Here is a 24,015-nt window from a genome sequence, read left to right on the forward strand (position 1 = left end):
TAGTAGACAGCGGCACAGCCAGCCCCAGGCGGCGAGCCAGCGAGCCACCACAGACGGGAGTTCTAACTTGTTGGTAGGCTAGAGAGGGGTGGCGTAGAGGCGTAGAGCACCTCGCCGGGCCTATTAGGGCGTGGGCAAGATGAGAATGATGGTCGACATGGGTCCTGGCGGAGAGAAAGAGACATAGCCGTACATACCTAGCAAAAGAGAGAGAGAGAATATGGTGACGATGAATATGATGATGGAGAGGGGTGTGTGTGTGTGGGTGGGTGTGGATGGTTTACTGATGAGCCGCCCTGCCCTTGTCAAGGATCTTTGAGGGTCTAAACATGGATGGTCAATGGTGTCTGAATCTATCCCCGCTTTACCTTTCAAGCATGCCTGCGTGCCTTGATCGCAGCCCTTGTTGGTGGCTTTCTGGGAAGGGCTGTCCAGGATCCTCGTCGTGTTCCCATTGTGTCGAGGCTTTTGAATGGGGGGAGAGAAGACATGGGACTCGTCGACTCAATGAGTGAGGGGAGGGCGTGAGTGAAAGGGTGGATGAGATGAGATGAGATTAGATGACATAAGCACTCTCACACAACATCAAAGGCTTCTCACATGAGCTGGGAGCCAATGAGATGAGGGATCAACGGCAGGCATCTGGTCGATGAGTCTTGCTAATTGGCCGATCTGGTTGGTGGAGAAGCGGCAGGCCCATGTTCTGCCCGTTTTTGCCGTGTCCAGGGTCTTCAGGTGTGTGTGTGTGTGTTTCTGCCATACTCCCACCCATTCGCCAATTCAATCACCCTCCATCCTTCTCTCTCATCTCACTCACACTACCTTGCTCACAGTGAGAGAGAGAGTGAGTGAGAGAGGTAGCAACACCAACACCGAAAGAAACGCTATCAAATCTCACATCGCCCAATATTCAGCCCGTCGTTAACTTACGGTGCGTCCCTGACTCAAGCGACCCGAGTCGGACGATAACTTTCCGTCGCTCCATCATTTTTTCCCGCCTTCTCCCTTCTCAACCTTTTTTCTTGCAAGCTTGCCGTCTATCTCTTGCCAATGGCTTTCTGCCTTGGTGCGCTTCTTTCTCACACAACATTCCGGTCATTCTTACTTGTTTTGGTCCTCTCGCAGTTCTAGTCCCCTCTGGCTTGGAGACCGTCTCCTTCAGAATCGCTTCATCTTTGCTTTTTGCACATCTCTCATCTGCATCGTCCCTGTTTCAGCGCCTCTTTTCCTCACTCACTCACCCACCACTATTATCCATCATAACAGTGAGAGAGAGAGTAGTAGGAAAAGAAGTTGAGACCAACTAGCCATGCCGTACCAAGTGAAAATGTGCATGCATACCTTACGTCAGAAAAATCTTCTTCCACCTCACTGTGCGAGCTCCGTGTCAAGATGGCATGCGGATTTGACCGGGGTCCACAGCGCCGGACTGCTAGGTTTTGCTTTTCTTGCCTCTCTCTTCTTCCTTCGCGTCCTGCGGCCTGCTCTTCAGGCCCTTGTCACTTTTCACATTTTCTGCACTGTGTCTCAACTGCATCATACATACTCCATCGTCAGCGAAAGAGAGAGAGAGAGAGAGGAAGAGGAAGAGAGCCGATTATTGCCCAAAGGCAGAAGAGCTTGCATCAGGGGGGCAGAGGGGAGGCCTGTGCCTGATGTCTCACACCACAGCTGGCCAAATTCTCGGCCAGTGAGTGTCGTACGTATCAAGTTATCACTTCTTCCATTCCTTGACAGGCACGTCTCCATTCCCCAAGGTTACACACATTCAAACATAAAGCCAGATGCTGAGAGACATATACGGCAGCCAACTACGTCTGGGCGTCCCCACTCTCACACACACTCTCTCGCGGCCTCCCGTTCATCCCAGTCTCCCCTTCCCCTCCGCCCAAGGCTACCGGTATCTCACAGACATACGCTTTCTCTGTCCTCTGTTGAACCCCACCACCACCACCACCACCACCACCACTACCACTGCAACTGTCTGTCCCGCTCGCCATGGGCTGTTTCTGGCCCGCGGTGTCATGTACCTTTGATAGCTAGCCAGCTAGTAGGAGGAAAACTGGAGACGCGTTCTTGCTCTCACGTCTGACAATGGGGCCCTTCCGGCCTCCCTGCTTCTTTCCGACCTCACCAGTGGAAGTCTACCGGTTGTCTTGCAATGCTCGGACGTCCAAATCTAGAGATGGATACAGAGGACGATAGAGCCATGTCTCCGAACCAAGATTCAAGAGCGTGTGGATTGTGAACCATCCACCCTACCCCCCTTGTCGTCCATCATCCTCACCCTTCACCAACCCGCGATCCTTGAACAAGCAGAAGCGGTTCATGCAGGTACTCTTTCTTCTTCGTCGAGTGTGTCCCCCGGTCGGTTCTCCGAGTCTCCAGCTGCCTGGCAGCAGTTCCTCGGCCGTGGTCAACCCCGGTCAAAGTTGACTCGATCACTACGAACCCCCCCCAAAGACAAGGGTAATCCACACAAACTGCAACCTAAGATAGAGTAGGATTTTGGTTGTCTGGGCTTGACGAATGGGTAGTTTGATCATGATGTATCCGTATCCCAGCAGCCCCAAACTTGGACTCGGCTGTGTACCCTGCCAGTTGCTCCAGATTTGGACTCTTTGCTTTCTCAACTCAGAACCCATGCAGACAGGCATAGCCCTGAGCCTGTCTTTCTATCTCTCTCTGTCTCTCTGTCTCTCGCCTGCCATGCCGGAATCAAGAATCATAGGCGAACAAGAGAGCAACTGGCTCGAGCTTGTCTTTTGATCAACAGCTTAAGCCGCCCAGTGTACCGTACCTGGTCCAGCTAATCCATTGATCTAAAACCTATATGTACGTGGGTCTGCGTTCATGGACCGGGCGATCGTCTCATTGTTTCTCAGGGACGACGAAACATACTGGACTGAACTGGACTGGACCCTCTTCTTCCCGCCGCAAGAAACGCTCTTCTGCTCTAGACCCTCACCATCCTCTCGTCCATAGATTGGTGGATCCCGCGAAGGAGATTAGAGCCCTCTCTGTGTGTCTCTGCCCTCCTCTCCTCCCCCACCACCACCACCATCACGTCTTCAAACTCCACGCCCATTCTTCCCACACCTACACCCCCCGGCTGGCTCTTCGCAGCTCTCCCTCCCACGCTCCACTCCACCTCCACTATCACGTACTCAGACCTCGATACATTCCTATCTGGGGCTCTCTGTCTCTCCCAGTTGGTGTATTGATGACACTATTTCCCCATTTTGTGAGAATATACCTGTCCATCACTCTTTAGGGGCGTCATCTTCATCTCCGTCCCTCTCCGTCCCACGATATAATACTGCCTCGACTGCTCGTCTGTGGAACGCTTCCATTATCCCATCATTCTTCATCTTACTTTTAACCGGACAACTCGCTCCCTCTTCAGAAACGAATTCACCCCCTCTCTCGAACAACAGCGAGTAAGCAACAACAATCAATAACATACACACACTCTCACACAATGATGTCGCACTCGCACCTCTGGCAACAGGAGCAGGACCACTCCATTGAGGGAATCATGGAGACCTTTGGTGGCCCCGAGACCAGCTTTAGCTTTGACGGTTCCATGAGCTGCGGGACTACAACACCAAGCTTCTCTGCCGCCTCCTCTGTCTACGACCCCAACGGCCCCTTCACTCCTCGCTCTGGCCGCTCAACACCTCACGATCACAGCCAGTCCAGCATTGACTTCGACGCTTCCTTCTCCTCCCACAGCTCCTTCACCTTCGACCATGCCCCATCACAAGATCACAAGGGTTACTTCCCCAAGCCCGACGAGGTCAAGATCCAGATGCCCATGCAGTATGCCTCAACACATGTCACACCCTCAAGGAGGCAGAGTGCAGGCTACGGCATGGACCATCTCGACTACAACACAATGCTTCACGTTACCCTCAACTCCCACTGCATGCCCGGCATGTCCTCGCCTCACCCTCACCAGCAGCAACACCAGCACCAACAACATCACCACCACCATGCTGAGCAATACTCTCTCCACCCGGAGTTGAGCTCATCACCCTTCGTGATGCCGACTCCCCACCGCGGCCTCCCGAGCTCCACACCCAGCAACGCTCACATCTGGTCCTGCAGCAGCGAGAGCCCCATCATGATGTTCGGCAATGAGGCTACGCCCTCAACGTCGCCTCTTCAGGCCATGCACGGCGGCAACAGCAGCGCTGTCAAGCGCGAGACCACAGACTCCCCTATCCCCCGCCTCACTCCCCCCTCAGCGGCCGCATACCACCACCGCCAGGACCCCAGGCGCAAGCTCTTCGCCGAGGTCCAGCGCAAGACTCTCGCACTCCAGAAGAACCAGAACGATATGGAGGCACTGCGGCAACTGAGGTCCATCCAGGTCAACCAGGATGGCTCCGTCCTCGAGTGCGGCTCAATGAAGGTCCGTCACGTGGCGCCTAGACGGGAGCGTTGCACATATCCCGACTGCACCAAGACTTTCAAGAGAAAGGAGCATCTCAAGCGACACTTCAAGGCGTAAGTATCTACTTCATCGCCCAAACTCACAATTACAACGCCACTAACACGTGTTTTAGTACCCATGAAAAGGAGGTTGAGCTCTACACGTGCCCTGCAACAAATTGCAACCACGTGTTCAAGGAGCGCCGCGACAACTTTGTCTCCCATCTCCTTCTTCACAAGCAGGGCAAGAGCAGCAGGACGCCATACAACGAAAAGGCCGCCAAGCTCTACGACGAGATGTGCCTGCAGAGCAAGAGCCGCAAGCGCGTCAAGACGGGCACCAGCTCAAGCCCCAGCAGTAGCGGCAGCAACAAGAACTGAGAGAGAGAGAAACATCAAAGTTTCTTACTCTATCTCTACTGCTTTGCTGCTGGAGTGAGACACTTCGAACCGGGGTGTTACGGGACGTTTCCTGGGGGCCACTGGGAACTCGAGAGCCACTCCGGCCGAGAAAGAGGGGCAGCAAGAAACGCCAAGTCGGGATTTCCCAAGGGGATAGGCTGCTTCTCTTCATTTCCAAGACAATTCCCAGGATCCCCAATGAGGATGCGAACGCCACTTCTCTGCATGTTGCTCATCCTTGCAACGTTGCTGCAACAAACACAAATCTTTTTTGCCTTTCCAACCTGTAATAATTCTGTTGCACGAAAAATTACCTTTTTTCTTAGGCGTATATTTGGCAAACCGTCTGGGTGTATTTTGTCACTTTGTGTTATTTCTACCTTACTTGTTTCTATACTGTATGGGTCAAACTGGGGAGGATGTTTTTGCTTATCAGAGAGAGACGCTTGGAATTCCCATCGGAGGTTGTCAACACATCCCACCAACCGTCCCTGCGCAACGACTTTACATGCATTTTTACGATTGCCGCGGAGAAATATCAACTCACACACACACACACACACACTACAACCTACACACAAAAAACTCACAAGATTTACATATATTCTTAACGATTGAAAAGACGTTCAAAAACGAAGTCGTATGAGTACCAATCAAAAACATTGGCGGGAGTGGGAGAAAGAGGGGAAGGAGGATACCAAAGGGGAAGATCCTGTCTCTGGTGCGAAAACTAGGAGTAGGGGATACCGGGAAGGAGGCCAACTTGTCTTACTTTTGGGGGTTTAAACGGCGAAAAATGGGGACACGGGAGGGGAGGAGTGGTCGGTCTATTACTCTGTACTGAATAAGTACCCTATTCTACTGGGTTTGCGAGGATACGAAAGAGATTACCATTGTTTCTACGATTTAGATTGTCACTACTAAGAAATGTGAGAGAAAACAAGGTTCGAAGATCAAAAGATGAAAGAAACCCGATATTTTCCCCTAGTACGGGTCTTTGATCACTACATCCAGGCACTTAACAGTCTACCTTACGTACTGATGATACGAAGAAAGCTGAAGTCCGAGAGCAGAGCGACGCAGGATAGGTGGCATCCGAACTTCTATCACATCTCATCTGCATGGCGTAGACTTGACATATTTAACTTGTCGGGGAATCTCATCCTTCAGCTACGTCTTTGCATCTCCCAAAAAAGTAAATCAGTCTATACTCAATGGAGACGATTTTGCCCGTCAGAATCTTGGTACTGCTTTGATGTATGCATACCTACTGCAGGTGATATCTGATATTTTGGCTCGATACTACCCGATCTCGTAGGATCATCTTGGCCTTGTGGGAGACCGTAGTAGTGGTCAACGCGTAACTATTGTAACAGCGTTGCAATCATCAATCTGACAACGGACAGCCTTCAGCTGAGGTCCCCTCTCGTCCCATTCTCGTCTCGGTAGGTGAACTTGACGATCACCGCCCGGGTCACTCAGATTCCCCACTTCCAAACGCGTATGTGGTCAAGGTGGAACCGTGGACGGGTGATGGAATAGACAGGGCCAGGGGGCCAAGATCAAGGCACGGCCAAAGCGAAGGTATGCTTGTCTCGGATTTTGGCGTCGTTCCTCTTCCTCTCCCTCTCTTTCCTGCTGCAAGAGTCGAGACTACAAGGCACCACCGCTTTTTTTTCTTGCTCCATCCGCCAAGGAAGAACATCTAAGAGAACTAGGTAGGGGTTAGGGTTCACGATGGGGACGAACGTGCTTGATAGCCTCTCTTATGATCTTATCCCATGCTCTAGTTCAGGACCAGGGCTCAGACGAAAACTCTCCTTCTGCCTCTTTTTGCCCATTCAGGCTCTCGTAAGTTTGCCCCATCATGACCTGGGCTCGTGGACGATCCGGGACGCGAGTCGAGAGCCGGGAGCGAGCGGGGAGGAGAGGGGCAAACGGTGCGGTTCAGGCCGTCAGGGTTTTGGGGAAACGTTCATTATGGGCTAGATAGAAAGAGAGAGACTACGGATACTGGTCTATGGCTTAGTTCATCGGCGTGTGCGGTTAGTTCAACCGTAGTTGCGTTTTTCCAAAAAAAAAAAAATGCCCCCATTCTTACAGGCAAGCTTCCGTCATCAGGATTACGTCCCGCGCGAATCGGGATGATTGACGGGATCACGAAATAGGGTTGGTGGGAAAGCAGGGGCAAAAGAGGTTTTACGAAAAGAGGTATCCATAGCAGAAAGTTGGGACCTGGTGGTACAATAGTTGCTCTGGAATCTAGGGGGCCTCTTGATAGTTAGGTTCGACAGGGCGACGAAGGTTACGAACCGATGCGAATGATGGAATGGGCAGGGGTAAGATGATCAGAGGCAGGGGAGGGGAGACCAATCGACCAGGGCCGAAGGGGAGAGAGGAGGAGGAACTTAGGAGGAGACAGCAAGCCTGACAGGGTCAAAAGCCGATGCCCGATGGGCAGAAAAAAGGCGGGAGTCGGTCATTTTGAGCAGGGCCACCCCGGACGAAAGAGAACTAGTAGCCTAGCAAGCCTGGGTTTGCCCTGTAGGTAGCAACCAGAGTGCCTGGACGACGCGACATTTGACAGGTGACTCCGAAATGCAACAGAAGACGAAGAGAAATCTCCGTCTGGCCTCTTTTGTTTCGAAACAGGTGCTCAATCGTGGGAGCCTCATGGTTGGTCGGGAAGGGCGGCGTGCTGTGTGACTATTCCCATGTGGTAAACCTTTTCTTTCCTACGTGATGGGGTTCGCTTTGATTGGCGAAGAAAGAAAGACGAGCCGAAGCCGTTTGCATGACAATGAAAGACAGCAGCAGGAGCAGCAGCAGCAGCAAATTCGAATCAGGACCACAGGGCCTTCTGCTGTGCAAAAGGCGGAGAGCAAGTGAGTAGCAGGGCAGCAGGGGAAGACCACAACTCAATCTCAGAGAGTGAGACGAGACTGAACACTGCTTCTCTCGGTATTACGGGCGCAAAGCGTGTTTGATTAAGCAGTGCTGCAGTTGAACCACACACACACACACACACCATACTCCATACACACACGCACTGACGGAGCACTCCACCCCGGAAATGCCTAGACCTTGGTGACCTTGTCCGAACGGCCGTTCCTGTGCAATAACTGGTCAAGAGATGAGATGAGTCGAGGTTCGGGCTGATGGATGGGCAGCTGGGGTTCCCAGGTCCAGAGGTTGGCAGGTTGGTAGGGTGGTAGCGTGTCTAGGCAGCCCAGTCAGGCTGGCCTGAGCGTCGGCATTCGGAGCCTGCGGCGACCCTGTCAAACCGTCGATCTTGACCATATTCTCGGGATATGGGCAGGGGAGGGGGTTCGTCGCTCAGCGCTGTCGACGTCGTCGTCGTTACACAGGCACACAGGAAACCCTGCCAGGAGAGGTCTGACGCTGGTGCTGCTGGTGCTACTACTGGTGCTCTCGCACGGGATGGGATGGCAGCGTTCCACTGAAGATGCAAAAATGTCCGCTGTCGGTGGGCAAGCTGCAGGCAGGCCAGCATGCAGGAGTCCAGGACAATGATAGGTAGGACAGCGGGAATTTGTCAGGACAAGATGCATGTGTCCCCTGTGCCCACTCTGGCCCTCTGCTCACCCCTGGTGCCCTGGAAGCACAAGGAAATTCCAAGAGGGCGCGGCGTTCGCAGGGGGGCAGCATGCAGCCCATCGGATTCGGGCAGCCGCTGCATCTGGTGTGCTGCAGCATCTCATCGTGTAGAGACATGGGCAGTGGGACCTTGTGTAACCAAGGCAAGGTACCAGGAGTTGTAGAGCGAAAGGCAGAAGGCTGCTGTTGCGATTTCGGGGAGTACGACGTTCGTACGAGATAAGAAGCGGCCAGTTGTCCATCTGCCGAGGTAACGTCCTCAAAACAAGGCCAAATCCTTCTGAGGCATCTTTTCGTCGTTTCTCTTAGCGTATGCCGTCCGGTGGAAGTTGAATGCGTGAGGGTGGGACGGGTGGACGGACCGACGCTTGACAAGCAAGATGCGGCAGAGAAGAGGATCGTTCGTGGTCGTTAGAATATGCCTCAATCCATTGGAGTTTCCGGTTAGGTTCGTTTAGTCTATGAGTCAGTGATTAAGTCTATCGCAAACATTCGCGCTGCATTACGCGGACAGAGGTACTTTGGAGAGCTTGGAGCTGAGTGGCTAGGATGTGTGCCTTGTTTTCCATGTTAAAGAGGTTGACTAGCCGCACAGAGATGAGAATAACAAACCATGATCCGTCAGATGATGTCGTGACGGGTGGTTGTCTGGTCAGAAGGAGGATGGTTTTCTCATTCGGGGGCTGATGAATGGATGAGCTTAGGTGTGTGGTCATTGGTGTGGTGGACCTACGGAGCTGCGTCCGTAGTTCTTCTGATGGTGTCGCCAAAGCGCAAGGGAAAACCTACGGTTGCTCTGAACTTTTCCTTGGTGTGGGAAGCCGTTAGGTGCGCCGTGCGACGATGCGGGGGCAGCGCCGGCTGTCGGCCGGGTCTCGACCTCTTGGGACCATCGGATGCGGGGGTACAGATGGAGCGGGATTGGCTGGAAGCTTACGAGCCACGGAGTGGAGACTCGGACGCAATTGGCTGTGTGGGGCACCAGGCCGGGGCGCAGCTCCGGAGACTTAGCGCCGAAGGTGGCTTGCAAGCTTGGAAGGACCCTGGCCGTTGTCATTTTTTTCTGGTCGGACCCGCCTACCGCTCACGGCTCCGCATTGCGTGAGCTATCAGACGGACTCGGCTCGCGTAGACTAGGACTATCGAAGTCAATGTTAGCTTCGGGATATGTCGTCTTGCGAGGTTAGCTGAGAGGATACTCTGGCGTGAGTTTGCGGCACTCCCGTCCATTGCCAATGCCGGCTTTGCCGCGTTAGCCACGGGAAGAAGACGCCGGACACGCCGGGGGCTCCCGAGGTACGTATCTCATGACAGCTTAGGTAATTCAGGACCATCCAGCTTCCAGCGGAGAAGTCTCTACCTTAGGTAAGCATACGCTACGGTGACGGGTTCTCACTTTCGCCCGGTTGACGACGGCATGCTTTTCCGAACCCTGCGAATTCCTGTCTTCGGATTTCCCACACCTCTTGGCCCTGCGGTGTACGGATTACGGATATTACCTTACAGTCGTACAGACAAACCCTTGGTCATCTGCGATACGTGCGGTACGGACAAACCGTATTGGCATGCATGCATGCATAGCCACAGCCTCGAGTTGCTGCTGACGTCAACCAACACCACCCGACCGATCGCCCAGAACAAGGCAAGCCAGGCGAAGGAGGCAGACACGGCAGAGCAAGCAGATCACTGAATGTGAGGCGACAGAAACAATCGAGGCAATCTTACACGCCCAGCCCCAGCCTCCCAGCAATGATTGCCCGACAATCGTCACACGCAGCGAACAATCACCACGACGGCACCGCTCCCATGCCCTATCACTGTCGCCGGGCGCTCCCATGTCACCCACGTGTCTACCCCGTCTGAAAGCCCGTCTTTGCTTCGGGACGCTTGCGGCTTGTCGTTGAACTTCATCAAAACAGATCTGCTGAAGGTCATCCTCAACGATTTCCAACCGGCGTGGCTTCGACTTCATTCCTGCATTCGCCCCCTGCTTCTCAGCATCCAGCATCGCTGCATCGCCTCTCGAGCACAACCCCCGACAGCCCGCCCTCAAAGAATTGTCGATATCCCGCTGGGCCGCAATCTGGCCCGCGCGTCATTGTTCACTGGAACGGAATCCGCATCATTCTCATGTCTGGCGACGACCATCTCACGACTCTCACGCCACTTTCTTTTTTCCAGCCTCGGTCTCGTGGATGCCACATTCGCACTTTTCCATATCGCGACTAGCTGCACATGCCGTCCGTAATGCAAGCTTCACATCGACCATCGACTGTTTGATCGGCCGCTGTAACGTATCGCCCGTTCATCTCGTTCCAGCAAGATTGTCTAGCAGTAAACGCACCCACGTTTGCTTCTCTGCATCGGCGGCTATTTCGGCCTGGACTGGCCCCCAAACCAGTAGAGAGAGGCAGCAAGCTGTTTCATTGTCTGCTACATACCCCATGATCCTGGCATGAGAGTCCCAAGTGGTCTTAATTAGAAAGCGTGAACAAAGCCACCAACCCCATCATGGCCACGCTGCCATCATATCAGGATGCCGTCAGTAAACTCGACTGGCTTGAGTTGGTGGCACCATACGTCGCAGACAAGGACTTTACTAGTCTTTGTTCTGTGAATAAACGTTTCTACGCCGTCTTCGCGCCCCGCCTTTGGAACGATCCATTAGTCGCCGTTCGACGGTTGGGACTGGATCCAAGTGACGGTATGTTTGTCTCAACCTACACCCGTCGAACTAAGGAATACCATTTGCTGACGTTGTTGCTACTATCTCGGTGGGGTGTTAAAGACCTGGAATGGTACCTATCATTTATCTTCGACCGCATGCAGCGCCTGCGGCCGAAGACCCTGGCTCTGATCATGACGCTTGACTTTCGCGAGTTTGCAAAAGACACTGCCCACTTCTCGTCCGACAGTAGCAGCAGGACAATACCTCACACTCTGCGTCAACTCTCCAAGACATTGCCGAACCTCAGATGTATCCTCTTAGACGGGCATGCCGAGGCGGACCCCGCCTTCTTGACTACCATCCCGGCGTCCGAAGCAAACACGACACCACCAGATTCTCGGCAAGGCCTGTTGGTTCTTAGTGTCGCTTATTGTCAAAACCAACTCCCCAACGGCTTCTATGCATCGGACAAGCTCCAGCAGCTGGTCCTTCTAGACGTTTCCGGATTGCCAGGTTCCCTGCAGCCTCTGATTGCTGCAGCTCACGGACGACGCAACCTACGCAGATTAAAGGTCCTAAAGGTGAGACGTCGGGAGATCAACGACTCCATGGCTTTGATGCTCTTCCAGGCTTTCAAGAGCTCGCTCTGGAGTCTGGATATCAGCGAAAACAGAATCACAGACGGTGTTCTCGACCAATTTGCTGCACTTTGCTTCAATAGTCCACCTTTGAGGTCTCAGTCTCGATTCATGACTGAGGGCAAACTTGTCTTTGACGATCAAGGAAACGACACATTTGGGCCATTCGTGTTCATCCAGGAATCCGACTCGAGCGCAACCTTTAGCGATGCCGAGCGGCACTTCGTGGATGCTCCCATTTACTCAGCCGCTACAGGTCGCGATTTACAAGAAGATGAAGCAGTGCGAGCCAATGGCAGAACTCCGTTGAGGCGAGACAGTGTGGACTACGTTAAGGCCGCAACTGCGGGAGACATGGATCATCCGGTGCCTGACTGGTCAGACGTGCCGTACCTCGACATCTGCTCTGCACCCGCCGGGATCACCCATCTGCACATCTCAGACACTCAAATCACTTCTTCAGGTGTGGAGAGACTGCTGCGTAGCTCGCAAGGCCAGCTGGAAGACCTCTCCTGCGATGCTCCGTTCTTTCTACCAATCCAAGGATCTGCTTTGAAGCAACAGCATCTCCTCCCATGGCCCAAGAACGTCACTCTGCGCGGCGCTCTGGGCTGCGCGCACGTCTTTAGGCCCGTATTCTCGTCCAATCTGCGGGTGCTGAGGATTCACCATTCGTTTGTGACGCAGATTCCGACACTTGAGACTGATGGGCTGTCAACCATGGCACGACTCTGGCTAGCCGAGACAGTGGTTAGGGAACGATCTCAGATGGCCTTCCCACAGACATTCGAACCGGACATGAACCCCCGGCTGACGTCTCTGACTCTGACCAAGATCCCACGTCGCTCCAACGGGCCGTTGATAGACAAGCTTGTGCATTTTCTCACGCTGGGTGGTCTCCAGGAACGTGCGATCCGAAAGGCTGCCTCTCAATCGTCATCGCGACGTAGTCCAGTACTCCTGCATGGCCTGCGTCATCTTCGTCTAGAGTTTGAAGCCGATCCCATTGAGGATCCAGCCGGATTTTCAGCCGCAGACGACTTGGATGCGGAAGAGCTCTTGAATATAGGCGAGGGTGAGGGCTTCAGCTTCTTCGGCGACGAGCGCCGGCCCCAGCTACGGCCTGAAGCCACAAGGAAAAAGCAAGCAACAGCGGGGGACGAAGTCACTACGCACCACACCCAGCCCGCCACAGTCCGTCTGAGCGCATTCCCCTACAGCGATATCCAGGGCATGTCTATACCCTACCGTGATACATGGGGCGGGAGTCAATTCGACCGGACAATCTGGGTTGGCGACGGCATGCTGGGCTCAAACCGCCATGCTGTTAACGAGTATATGAAACTTGTGACGAACCCGCTGCTTAGAAGCAGAGTAGGACCAGCCACCCCAGCGCACGTAAAAGCTGGCGTGCCGGAAGGGGTTCTCATATTCCACGCGGCTTGGGACGCCATTGTCATGCCACCAGAGTTGAAACCTCCCAAAGCGGCAGAGCTTCATGGTATGCGGGACGTCCTAGAGGCCATCAAGGCGTTTCGTATCGAGACAAGAGCAGCATACGAGGCTGCGAAGAAGGCTGCCGTTGAAGGCGTGGCAGAACTTGGCACAACCACCGGGCCACGGCACTGCTTCTGGTCGGGAAGGCTTGAGGTCTCTGCGCAGCAGAGCATGGCACACTATCGAGCGCCTGGTTATTGGCGATGAGAAAAAACAAAACTAATCTCCTTTCGGTCACAAGTTTTCTCTTTCCCAACGAGTTTCTAGCGTTCCGTCTTACTCTCGTGTGAAGGCGCAACTTTTGGTCATTTGTGATATATACTTGTTTTGAAATAAGTATGGACAGTGAAGCGAAATGTGGTCCTCAAAACAGCTTTCTTTTTGGCCCTCCCATATGCCACATGTCTGTCTCAGTTTCCAGTGGGCCTCCTCCCCCAATTCAACGTCACATGACTTTGCTCAGAAACCCAATCAGAAGCCTCTCTCTCAAGAAAGAGAAGCAGTGTAAGCAGTCGTAGTAAACTTAGCGTTCGACCCGACAAACGGCTCAGTACCGGCGCCGATGCTCTGGAGGATCTGGGAGGAAGGCAGGCCCTGGCTGTTGATGAGGTAGGTCGCGAACGCCTTGAGGTCACCGCTGAAGCTCTGGACGTTGCTGGGCGCGACGAAGCTGAAGACGGTCATCTGGCCGTTGACACCCTTGTAGAGGTTCCAGGTGCGGCCGGCGACGGTCGGGGTGGCGATGGCGCTGCCGGTGGCGGAGATGGGGCCGGCACCGCCCAGGGAGCCGAGCCAGATCATGATTTCGTATTGGGCGGAGCCGGTTGCCGTGGAGGAGGTGAAGAGGTCGTAGGCTACGTTTGCTACGAGGCCTGTGCCGGAGTAGCTTTGGGGGTGTTAGTGGTCATCATCCTCGATGGTTTTGGTGTGTAGATAACGTCTTTGGTCTTTTCTTGTGGACAAGGAGTACACAGTGACGGAGCAACAAGACATACCTCCAGTTCCAGGTCGAGGGGATGCTGCTGATCGCGCTCAGGGCCTTCTTGCTGACGTTGACGACGGCGTTGGCGTACGACTTGACGTTGTACTGCCCGCCGGACCAGGACCAGGTCGTGGACCACTGCAGGTTGCTGCCCGAGAGGCCGGTGAGGGTGGTACACTGACTTCCGGTACCCGAGGACATGCCCCAGAGGTTGTTGTAGACGGTGTAGGTGCCCGTGACGGCCGAGTCCCACTGGCCGCAGTAGGTTGTCGCGCGCTTCTCGACGGTCGTCGGCGTCGGGCTGGCGAGCGCCAGGGGGAGGAGCGCGAGGATGGCGGAGAACTTCATGGTGGATGGGCAGAGACGGAGAGAAAGCTCGTTGTGATTATTGGATAAGGAACTGACTGGCTGGAAGCTCACGAGATGTGGTACCGGGGAAGGATGGTCAAGTTTTATATGTCCTGCTTTTCGGTGTATCTGTAAATGGTTATATGTTGAACTTGACTTTCTTGGTCCCGGACTGCATCTTTCTGCCATTCATCTATTCTTGCGCGGGGTCCCTGGCATTGACAAGGAGCCTCCCGCCAGAATCACAGTCCATGTGGGAATATTCTATGTATCCGCACGAATCGTCACCAATGCCGAACCCGTTTCGTGGGCCTACCTTCCGCAATTGCCTCGGAAGGGTATGCTAATATGATCACGAGAGTCTTCATCCCCTGAAGTTGGCACGGGCGAGTTACCAATTGGGACGATGATCATATCCGCTCTCGATTTAAACTCTCCAGAACTGTAGGACGGACAGTGAGCTAGGCCCAGGGTGACGGCTCTTCATTGGCGGCTCCCATCGTGGTGTTGTCAATGCCCCGGGCGAGATCCATCCAGTTCGGGAGTTTTGGGAACCACGAATCAGGGCAACCCGGCTATTGGTGACGTGGGGAAGGAAGAACCGGGGCCGTGGATGAGATGATGTCCAAAGGTTAAAGTTCTTGGGACGTTTACGCAAAACTTCATGGCTGAGTTGATTATATGATTTAACTTATCATAAGGAACTGGAATCAAGATCAATTTCCTGTTTCCGAGGTATTCTGAAATGTTCGCGGAAGCCCGTCACTCATCCTGAACTATTTCGGCATCTCGTTCTTCTACAAACTACAAAGCGTAACTGCACAGCAGTTCTATTCATTATTACCGGCGTCACTTGGCGCCACAGCTACCCCGGCATGGCTTTCAACGCATGGGATTCGAGGATATAATCTGCCCTGGCACTCGTGGAAAGCAGCATGGACTGCCGGCGGAAAACGCGGGGTTGGAGTGCCGTAACCTGTGCTGCTGCGCCGGGTGGTCCCCGCGATGTAACCGAGAAGAGTCGACTAGGTGGAGTTGGGAAGCTGGGGCAAGGCGGGATCTGGTAGCCGCGATTGGCGGGATTCGATCGGGCGTTAATTTACTGGAAACGCACCGGAGGCTTTTCGTTGCGTGCGAGATGCGAGGGTTCTGTTCTTCTTCTCACGCTTGCGTGCGAAATGCTGCTTGTCTTCTGTTGGGGAGATTCAGTGTGAACTTTTGGTTCACAACTTTCACTCTTGATGATACGGACGTACACGGCTGGCTTTGTGGAGGCACGGAGTTTAGAGATCAATCTCGGTGTACCCTCATTCCAAATCTCTCGACGTTTTAATCTAGTTCAGCGTTGGTAACGATAACGGGCTCGCTTGATCGGCGCCTATGCGATTTCGCTTCTGCATGGCTTCGAGACCTGTCATTTCAACGTGCATTTCGTACGTGCGCACCCGATCTGATTTCCCAGACTCTTCTTGGCTGGCGTTGGCTCTGAGTGATTACGTGATTACCTAGAATCTGATCCAGCCTCGGAAGGAAATTGCTCTGGTCCCTGGATCCTACGATGCCTGTTCCCTGACAGACCATCTGGCGGTCCTGACCCTACATTCGCTTATCTGACTGAGCTGGATGTCGAGACATGACGCGCAGGTTGGAAGCATAGTTCTGCAATCTGTTAGGCCTCCCTTTTCTTCACGTGAAATTCAATAGTATGCAGATTCATTTGCCAATGAGGTGCTCGTTCGCGTCATTGTTATGATTTATTAGTGAAGATGATGTAGTCAGCGCGGTCGAGTCATAGTAGCGCCGTCATGCAACTGGCCATTGAATGGTTGAAAGATTGCTAGCACGAGTGTCTCACTGGAGGAGCTTCCAATGAGTCTGCTGGCTACTCCGTAAAGTTCAAGTTCAACGTGGAACTCTCCCAATCTGAATTCAGTCATATTGCAGCTAGTATTGATATGAGGGCACAAAAGCAAACGCGGAGAGGCCCGACCTCATGGTGGCGTTGTTGGAATCTAGCTGTGTCTAGCTCACAGCCTCATGACCTGGGTAGCAAGGGCTACCTAGGCGAGCTCAAGAACCGCTCGTGGCTTTCGTGCGAGGAAAAACCAAGAACGGCTGCTTGCAGGACGAGATGTGATAGTGGCTCGGAGAAACTCTCACCCACAATTGTCGATACTTGGTTTTTCTGTGCGCCTGTTGAACGCCTTCCTGCTAGGCTCGGCCAGCAAGCCATCTGGGGACGTGAGTTGGTTCTGCACTTGGAATATTTGGTTTTTCTTCGTATCTGCAGAGCGAGCCTCGCGTGGAGAGCGCCGAACCGCACTATTCTGACGGCATATGAGATGTGAGGAAGAAAGGTTGGACTACCACACCTACCAGAGAGAGGGGACGGTGCGATTTGCCTGCGCCACTTGGCATACGCCATCGATTATCTGTATGTACCTGTCCAAGTAAGAAAGCGCCTCGTTCTAGCCTCGGAGACAGGACGCGTCTAGCTCAGACAAGAGACTGGGGGACCTCTCGGAGGTCAAGGTAGTGTGATCTTCGGCGCTGCCATCCCACGAATCTGGGAAGATCTCCTTCGACCCTGTTATGTCTTGGTTGTCTTCCTGGCCTTTCCTTGTTTTGTAGCCGCGGGCGTGCGTCGTGCCTGAGCCGGTGGAGACGCGTCGCGATGGTGGTGATGTTTGGGTAGGATGGTGAGAGGGGTGGTGGTGGTGTGTGTTGACAGTTGGCACATTGGCTAGCGGCGGGTTCATCTGAGTAGCGTAGCCGATGGCATAGACTCAACTCTAATCAGATATCATTGCTTTTTATCCTGCTTGGAGGGGCGTGTGCAGTCATGTCTTTTGGTATTGAGGCTGTCTTGGTATATCGACACTCAAGAGGGTTGATCTAGGATGCGTTCAGGGGATGAGGGTCCCGGTTCCGAGGAATGGAATTTGAGTTGCTGGATCCCTGAAGGCGACTCAACACCGGCGCTTGTCTCATCTGTCCTGCGTTCCCGATCGGAAAGAGAACAGGGGACTCTCAGAAGGGGTGGTCGGTTCCACGTGCTCGGGACCAGACTATGAGTCGCGGAATTTCCTAAGCCTGACATTTATGTGTAAGAACGAGGCTCCAAGAGAGGAGAGGAAAGGGTGGTGTAGGTGAAGACGCACTGTGACAGGGGTCGAGGAGAGACGGACTGAGACTTGTGGCGTACGCCGGCCGGTACGGGTTTTACGCGGCGACGGGCAGCCGGCCTCCACTAGGCCCAGAACATGGGAGTGGGTAAAAGACAATTGGGATGACTGAGGAACGAACGGAACTACGGAACGTCGTTCATTGAGGAATGGAAAATGGGTAAAATCGCGCGGTGCGGGAGCCAACAGGAAGAGCGATTTGCCGCAACAGGGTGCCCGTTGGTGGCTTGTCTGCCTCCTCCACAGAGGATGGGCTGGACTCGGCGTTCCCAGAATCCTCACGACCTCTTATCAGCAGCCATCATCCGCGGCGTTTTGAGGGGTCGAGACATGAACCGGCGGGAATGTATCGGATGGAACACTTGCGGGCTTTAGCCGTTGCTCGTGGGCTATCGTTTTGACTTGTTTCTATTGTCTTCCACGCAGGCTATGCGTGGTTTTCTTTGTTTTTCTGAGGGGGGCTATTCCCACGCGTTCCTCTTGTGGCAACAATGCCGCGGCAATGCCACGGCCGTTCATTGAAACACACAAAAGGCGTTCCTGGGGAAGCGTTGGAAGCCAACTTGTGAGAAGCGGTGGTGTCTTGAGTCTTGCGGTATTCGATATTCACTTGGGTTGCTGGCAATGATGCTTGCCATTGCCCTGGATTTCTTCATCGCCGACTGCAGTAGGATAGGCGATCACCATGCAGCGTGATTCTGCCTCTGGTGGAGTCCTATCCTCATCTGCAATAAAACCCATCAATATACGGGATTTATCTCGCATGTGGACTGGCCGACGGGCGTATCAGCTGCATTCCAGATTCTTGCTATATGCATGTCTCTGCCACTCATGCAGCTTAACGATTCGGGACATGCACAATTACCCTCGGTGGTTGAATATGCCCCCCTGGTCTCTCGCCCAGAGACGAGGCTTCGGATTTTTTACGCTAGGGAAAGCTGGAAGATGGGATCCGGGGAATGCAGGTTGGTCCTCATTGGGTAACTGAAAGGCCCAATCGAGGATAACCTCGTTCTTGTCTCTAACTTTCGGTCTCGGACTTTTGCGACAGCTGGGTTTTGATGGGTGGTTAGTTGGTTCGGCAATCCACCCGTCAAAGAAGGGGTACTCGGGGTTCATGCTGCTATTGGCAGCCCAGGCCCAATGATTTTTGACGTGAAGCGAGAGAGAGAGGAAAGGCCTGCAGAGTGGAGAGATTGACGGACAAAGTGGATGAGGCAACATGTCTCTCAGTATTTGCGTTTTGTGCATTAGTGCCTCGGAGCTGAAAGATGCAGCTACTGCAGGATTCACCAGGGGTTGATGCAATCGAGATCTACATGACGAAAAGGAGATCGCCTGCATATTGAATGGCGACATTGAATTCTTGTGGGAGGTTGAATATCATTCGGTGTCAGGTAGATATCGCCATTCTGATGTCTTTCGTAAGTTGAACTTCTCACCGAGGTATGACGGCAGGGTCGAAGGTCTGCCATCAGGAGTCACGCCACACATCCTACCTTGTTCTCATTGGAAACTGTGGCTTTTTGCCGAAATGTGATTCTCGAGATTTCTTGGGTCTGAGTAGCTTGTCATACAAGGCCATGGCGATGTCAAGATGATTCTGACAAGAGTTTAGAGGCGAGCTCCTGGACGATATCGTTCCCCAGAAGGCTGTCCTCTAGACATCGTAGTCATCATTGATGATTGTAAGACGAGGGACGATTTCATGGTTGCAACCACAGGTGTCAATGCCCGCTAATGCGTGTCCTTGACACTGTGCTTCCAATATCATTGAACACAATAGGAAGATTTGGGGCGGGAATGAAGACGGTCATTCTAGCCTCCCACCAGGTTCATACTGATGCCCGGCTTCTCACCGAAGTAATCACAAGGTCTCTATTTCATTGAGGATCTTTGATAGTGTCTGGGTATTTCTGTCGGCAATTCCTGGTGCCCTTTTTGCTGATGAGGCTGGTATGCCTAGGCGACTCTGCTGGTCTCAATGTCAGTCATAGTCACCTCATCTATATCTAGGCGACCTTCAGCGTATTCTGTCTCAGCCATCAAACTTTGCAAAGGTACCTAAGTAAAGAACAAAACCCCTCGATCTTTAACAACTTTGAAGTCTGCTCCCTGAAACCTGGAAGTTTGAAAAAGCTCGTCCAAGTACATCGGCGGACTTTGTATTGATCAACGCACCATACAGGTGTAGACCATAGAACGTAATTCTAGAATTATAAAACCTGTGACTTTGCTAGCTTGCGATCCATATTACGTTGATTCGGTTGTCATTTTCATTGGTGTGAAAATGACCTCGACGTGAAGCCCTTCAGAATGTCTCGTGTTGGTTGTCCAGAGCAAAATCAGCAATATGGTGACAAATGTCACGCGAAATATCAACGAGAAACAATACAGACGCAGCAAGCGAATAAAACCACTTCAGTCGGACTCCAAGACTATTCCAAGTGTTCGAGATGCGGCCGGCTAAAAGCTCTCGCTACACATCTAGAATACCACGTTCCACAGAACTTCTATCTGAGCAAGATACTAGCTGTCAGACCAATTCTAAAAGTGAGTAACTTTGAATGTACAGAACATGAGCAAGGCGAACAAAAAGACAAAAACTGTAAGTTCTAATCAGAGTAAACTATGGTCAAGACCTTTAATGAGATAAGAACAGACTTTCGTGGCGCAATGAGCTGCAACTTCATTGACAGCACTAAACGCGTTACATTTCAGAGCAAATCAAACGACTGACTAGAATTCGGCAATATAACTCAACAGTGGTCACTACTGTAACCCTCATTAATTCGTGTAACTTATACGAGTTGAAGAATACAAAGAGCGCACACGTTCGACATTGCAGAAGTATTTGACATTGCTCGTGCCTGCTCAACAACTTGACATCGACGACGTGGTATGTTCGGGCCAAAGTAGAATCAATTTAAGTACTTTATGAGTTGTTCAAATTGCCTCTAGATACAAAGCCAAAATCTTCCAACTCCTTCTATGCAATGGGGCCGTAGAAGCTGAACTTGCCGTTCGGGTCATACTTGGTCTTCAGAGACTTAAGGCGATCCTGTCTCCATTGTTCGCTACCATACCACTCTTTAGGACCCTCATCACCAAAGGCGTAGTTCAGGTAGACGTGCTGCTCAGTGCGGCCACTTCCTTCATGGATGATGTCACGGAGCTGGTTGCCGAGCGTGGCGGCCTTCTGGTCAAGCTCAGTGCCGTTGGGGGAGTAGGTGATGAGAGGCGCGAAGAGAAGATTATCGCTACGATAGGCGAATGCAGTTGAGTCGCTCGCAATGGCCTTGACACCTTCGTTGGAGTAACCCTCGAACATGAAGAGAGAGTTGTTGAAGGGTGAGTTGCCGCTGATAGAAGAAGCAAAGAGATCGTAAGCCTTGCGTTGAGCCTCAATGTTGTATGACTCGACATAAATCGGGAAGCGAGGATTGTTCAAGCCAGCCTTCTGGCACGGGATGGAGTCAAGAGCAATGCCAGTCCACGTGGCTAGGTCAAGGTAGGTTCCCGAGGCTGGAGTGGCAGAGATGGGGCCGATATCCCGGAAAGGCTGAGTGTAAATGGAGTCGACGGTGGTGACGCCCTCCTGGATGACCCAGAAAAGAATGATGGGCTTGGGTGAGATTAGTAGTGCTCGTGGACAACAACAAGATAGTCGAACTCACATTCACTGGGTCCGCATCAGGGTTTCTGAGCCAGTAGGACCAGTTGATGACTTCTGCGGCCTGTGTACCATTCTTAAGGAGGTGCTCATTGGCAGCTTGATAGACTTCCTCAACCTTCTCGCCGCTGAAGATAAATGTCTCCACCGCCCAGTCGCTATGTTCGATGTCATAGACCTTGACGTTAAGAGAGGTCACGATACCAAAGTTGTGACCCGCGCCCTTGACAGCCCACCAGAGGTCCGAGGTCTCATTGATGGTCTGCAAGGTGCCATCGGCCAGCACAATGTTCATAGAAACAAACTGATCGGCGACCAGGCCATGGTGGCCCTGAAGCCATCCATGGCCTCCTCCGAGAGCAGGTCCGAGCGTGCTGACGCACTCGCAAGTTCCCGTTACTGTAGCCCATGGTTAACGATACATTTCGACAAGGTATAAGTGATGGAGATAAAGCTAGAATGGAACTTACCAGTCTGCTTGCCGGCCTTCCACAGCGTGTCGGTGACGAGCTTGGACCCGGTACCACCACCAATCTTGGCGGTATTCCCGTCTGCAGCAACCTCGACACCGCTCAGCTGGGACAAGTAGATTTCGATACCGCTGTCCATCTTGCCCAGAGTGGTGATAGCGCCATGCACGCCATTGTATGCAAGGAAGGGCATGCTCTTCTCGTTGGCGAATTTGACCTGTACGCAGGGTAGTGAGAACCTACTTCGCGCCTGGGTACACTCGGACGAAAGTAGAGTCAGTCACTTACAGTCTCTGCAACGTCGTTCTCAGTTCCAGGAATCACTACGAGGTTGGGCTTAGGTGCATCAAGGTTCGACCACCGGATAGATGCGTTGGTAAATTCGGCAGTGCCCGGTTGGTAGATCTTTGCAGTAGCTGAGAGCCTATCACCGAGCTCAGCCGTATCTCTCGCGCAGATGCCCCCGAGCAGTTGACGAGCGACAGGAACGTTCAGGCATGCTGAGGTGATTGCCCATGCAGCAACGGCTGTAAGGACTTCCATCTTGAATCGATGCATCTCGGCAGGGGGGAAAAGGGCAGAAGGGGGAGCCGGATTGGCAGTAGATAAACTCTTGATAAACCCAAGGATGCAACTAGTAACACAAAATCTGGCCCAAGTGTAACCTAGATGTCAAGAGAGTTCGAAACGAATGTGGTGGTATTGAATGGACAGACCCCTCGTGGTTGAGTGCGCCTGGTTCCAAACAGTCAATCCGTCGACAAGCAGCAGCGCTTCGACCATTATTTATCGTACATGGGAGGTGTGATGGCTTCTGTAAGCCAAGTTTACCGGGCGCAACGCTGCTTGCATTCTTAATTTCGAGCCCTTGCTTGGGTGCCCCTGACATGCATGCGCCCCTGCTTTTTCTACAACGGAGTCGCCAACCAAGTTGATCAAAAGTGGTGAAAGCTCCTCGCAATCCTCGTCAATATCTGTCGCTTTAGTCCGCGTATCCCGGGGAACACAACGACGAATTGTCTAGACTTATGCGCTTTCTCGATGCTGGAATTAACCGCATGTACTCTCTGAGAGACCTCTTTCTTTCCACGCAGGTGACCGAGATGCCTCGATATAGCCCCCCCATCTAGATCCACGTGTCTCTGCCAGTGTTCATTTGTAAGTGAGTTACATTCATTTACCAAACTCCCAATCAGCATGAATACCGCAGCGGAGCCATATCCTTCAAGGTTACTTCGAAGAGGGAAATCGTCCCATGGAGTCCAAGCGTAGCGAATAGTTCCGACCAGTGTTTGTAAATCCTGCGGCCCGTACCATGGGACACCTGTGCAGCGACGAGTCCGACGGCTGCCAACTTCTTAGTGCCAAGTCAAGTCAAGTCAGAGACAAAACTCCGAATACTACCCACCTGTTGCACCTCTTTGCACTCCGGCGATGAGATATATTTCACTCTCCACAGTCCTCCACCATTATTCTGCCTTCGATGCGGCAACAAGACGTTAGAGACTCGGCTGTGCGGCACTTGGGACGGCGCAGCCACAAAATCCCTCGTGCCCACGACTTTTGGGGGGTATCTTCTGTTGTGGAGTACCTTTTCTCGGCGTTGCTCAAGAATTCATGATGCATTTACACCAGGATCAGGAAGTAAGCCGAGGCAGCTATGGCCCAGGAAGGTTGATTGAACGTCAGGCTGGAGAATCTTCCCGAGTCTGCGCCTCACTGTGCCCCTTTGCTACAGAAAATCTGGAAGGCGTCTATCTTTCGGGCCGCTTTGACCTGTCAACCATTCCCTCGGACCCATGTGAAGTCTCCCGTTTCCTTCTCTTCCTTCTAGACGTGTTCTCGGGCATGACCGTCTGATATGAGAACTCTGATTAAAGAATACAGCTGCTCGTGTCTGGGGCTGGGCCCTTTCAACTGCAGCCCCATTTGTAAATCATGGGCCGTGTAGGTCTGGTGTTCGCAACTCGCCCCCGCCCCCTCATCGCATCACCCGAGGGATCCTTCTTACCTTATCGTAAAGAAAAGTATTGGCAGTGGGGGCGCTCCACACCGGGGGAAGCACCCGTGTTCCGCTTGGGCCCCCTACAGGGCTCA

The 24,015-nt window shown here is 52.9% G+C and overlaps 5 protein-coding genes across 5 annotated transcripts; 3 read left to right on the plus strand and 2 right to left on the minus strand.

Annotated features, from left to right (window-relative positions):
- Positions 1-3,481: 3,481 nt before the first annotated feature.
- CPAR01_02386 (uncharacterized protein) lies at positions 3,482-4,818 on the plus strand (the record flags this gene model as incomplete). The annotated part of the gene is made up of 2 exons (XM_060486674.1): positions 3,482-4,512; positions 4,572-4,818. The coding sequence occupies 2 exons, from the start codon at positions 3,482-3,484 to the stop codon at positions 4,816-4,818; spliced, it is 1,278 nt and encodes a 425-aa protein (XP_060354002.1).
- A 4,333-nt stretch (positions 4,819-9,151) lies between these two features.
- CPAR01_02387 (uncharacterized protein) lies at positions 9,152-9,562 on the plus strand (the record flags this gene model as incomplete). Its single annotated transcript, XM_060486675.1, has 1 exon — positions 9,152-9,562. One exon carries the CDS (start codon positions 9,152-9,154, stop codon positions 9,560-9,562), a length of 411 nt encoding a protein of 136 aa, XP_060354003.1.
- A 1,406-nt stretch (positions 9,563-10,968) lies between these two features.
- CPAR01_02388 (uncharacterized protein) lies at positions 10,969-13,467 on the plus strand (the record flags this gene model as incomplete). Its single annotated transcript, XM_060486676.1, has 1 exon — positions 10,969-13,467. The coding sequence occupies one exon, from the start codon at positions 10,969-10,971 to the stop codon at positions 13,465-13,467; it is 2,499 nt and encodes an 832-aa protein (XP_060354004.1).
- A 279-nt stretch (positions 13,468-13,746) lies between these two features.
- On the minus strand, positions 13,747-14,590 carry CPAR01_02389 (glycosyl hydrolase family 12; the record flags this gene model as incomplete). The annotated part of the gene is made up of 2 exons (XM_060486677.1): positions 13,747-14,146; positions 14,256-14,590. The coding sequence occupies 2 exons, from the start codon at positions 14,588-14,590 to the stop codon at positions 13,747-13,749; spliced, it is 735 nt and encodes a 244-aa protein (XP_060354005.1).
- Positions 14,591-20,764: 6,174 nt separating this feature from the next.
- Positions 20,765-22,461, minus strand: CPAR01_02390 (uncharacterized protein; the record flags this gene model as incomplete). Its single annotated transcript, XM_060486678.1, has 4 exons — positions 20,765-21,400; positions 21,453-21,847; positions 21,919-22,135; positions 22,207-22,461. 4 exons carry the CDS (start codon positions 22,459-22,461, stop codon positions 20,765-20,767), a joined length of 1,503 nt encoding a protein of 500 aa, XP_060354006.1.
- Between the last annotated feature and the right edge of the window lie 1,554 nt (positions 22,462-24,015).

This window comes from Colletotrichum paranaense, assembly GCF_030867605.1.
Source record: "Colletotrichum paranaense strain IMI 384185 chromosome Unknown Scaffold_2.1, whole genome shotgun sequence".
Lineage (NCBI taxonomy): Eukaryota > Fungi > Ascomycota > Sordariomycetes > Glomerellales > Glomerellaceae > Colletotrichum > Colletotrichum paranaense.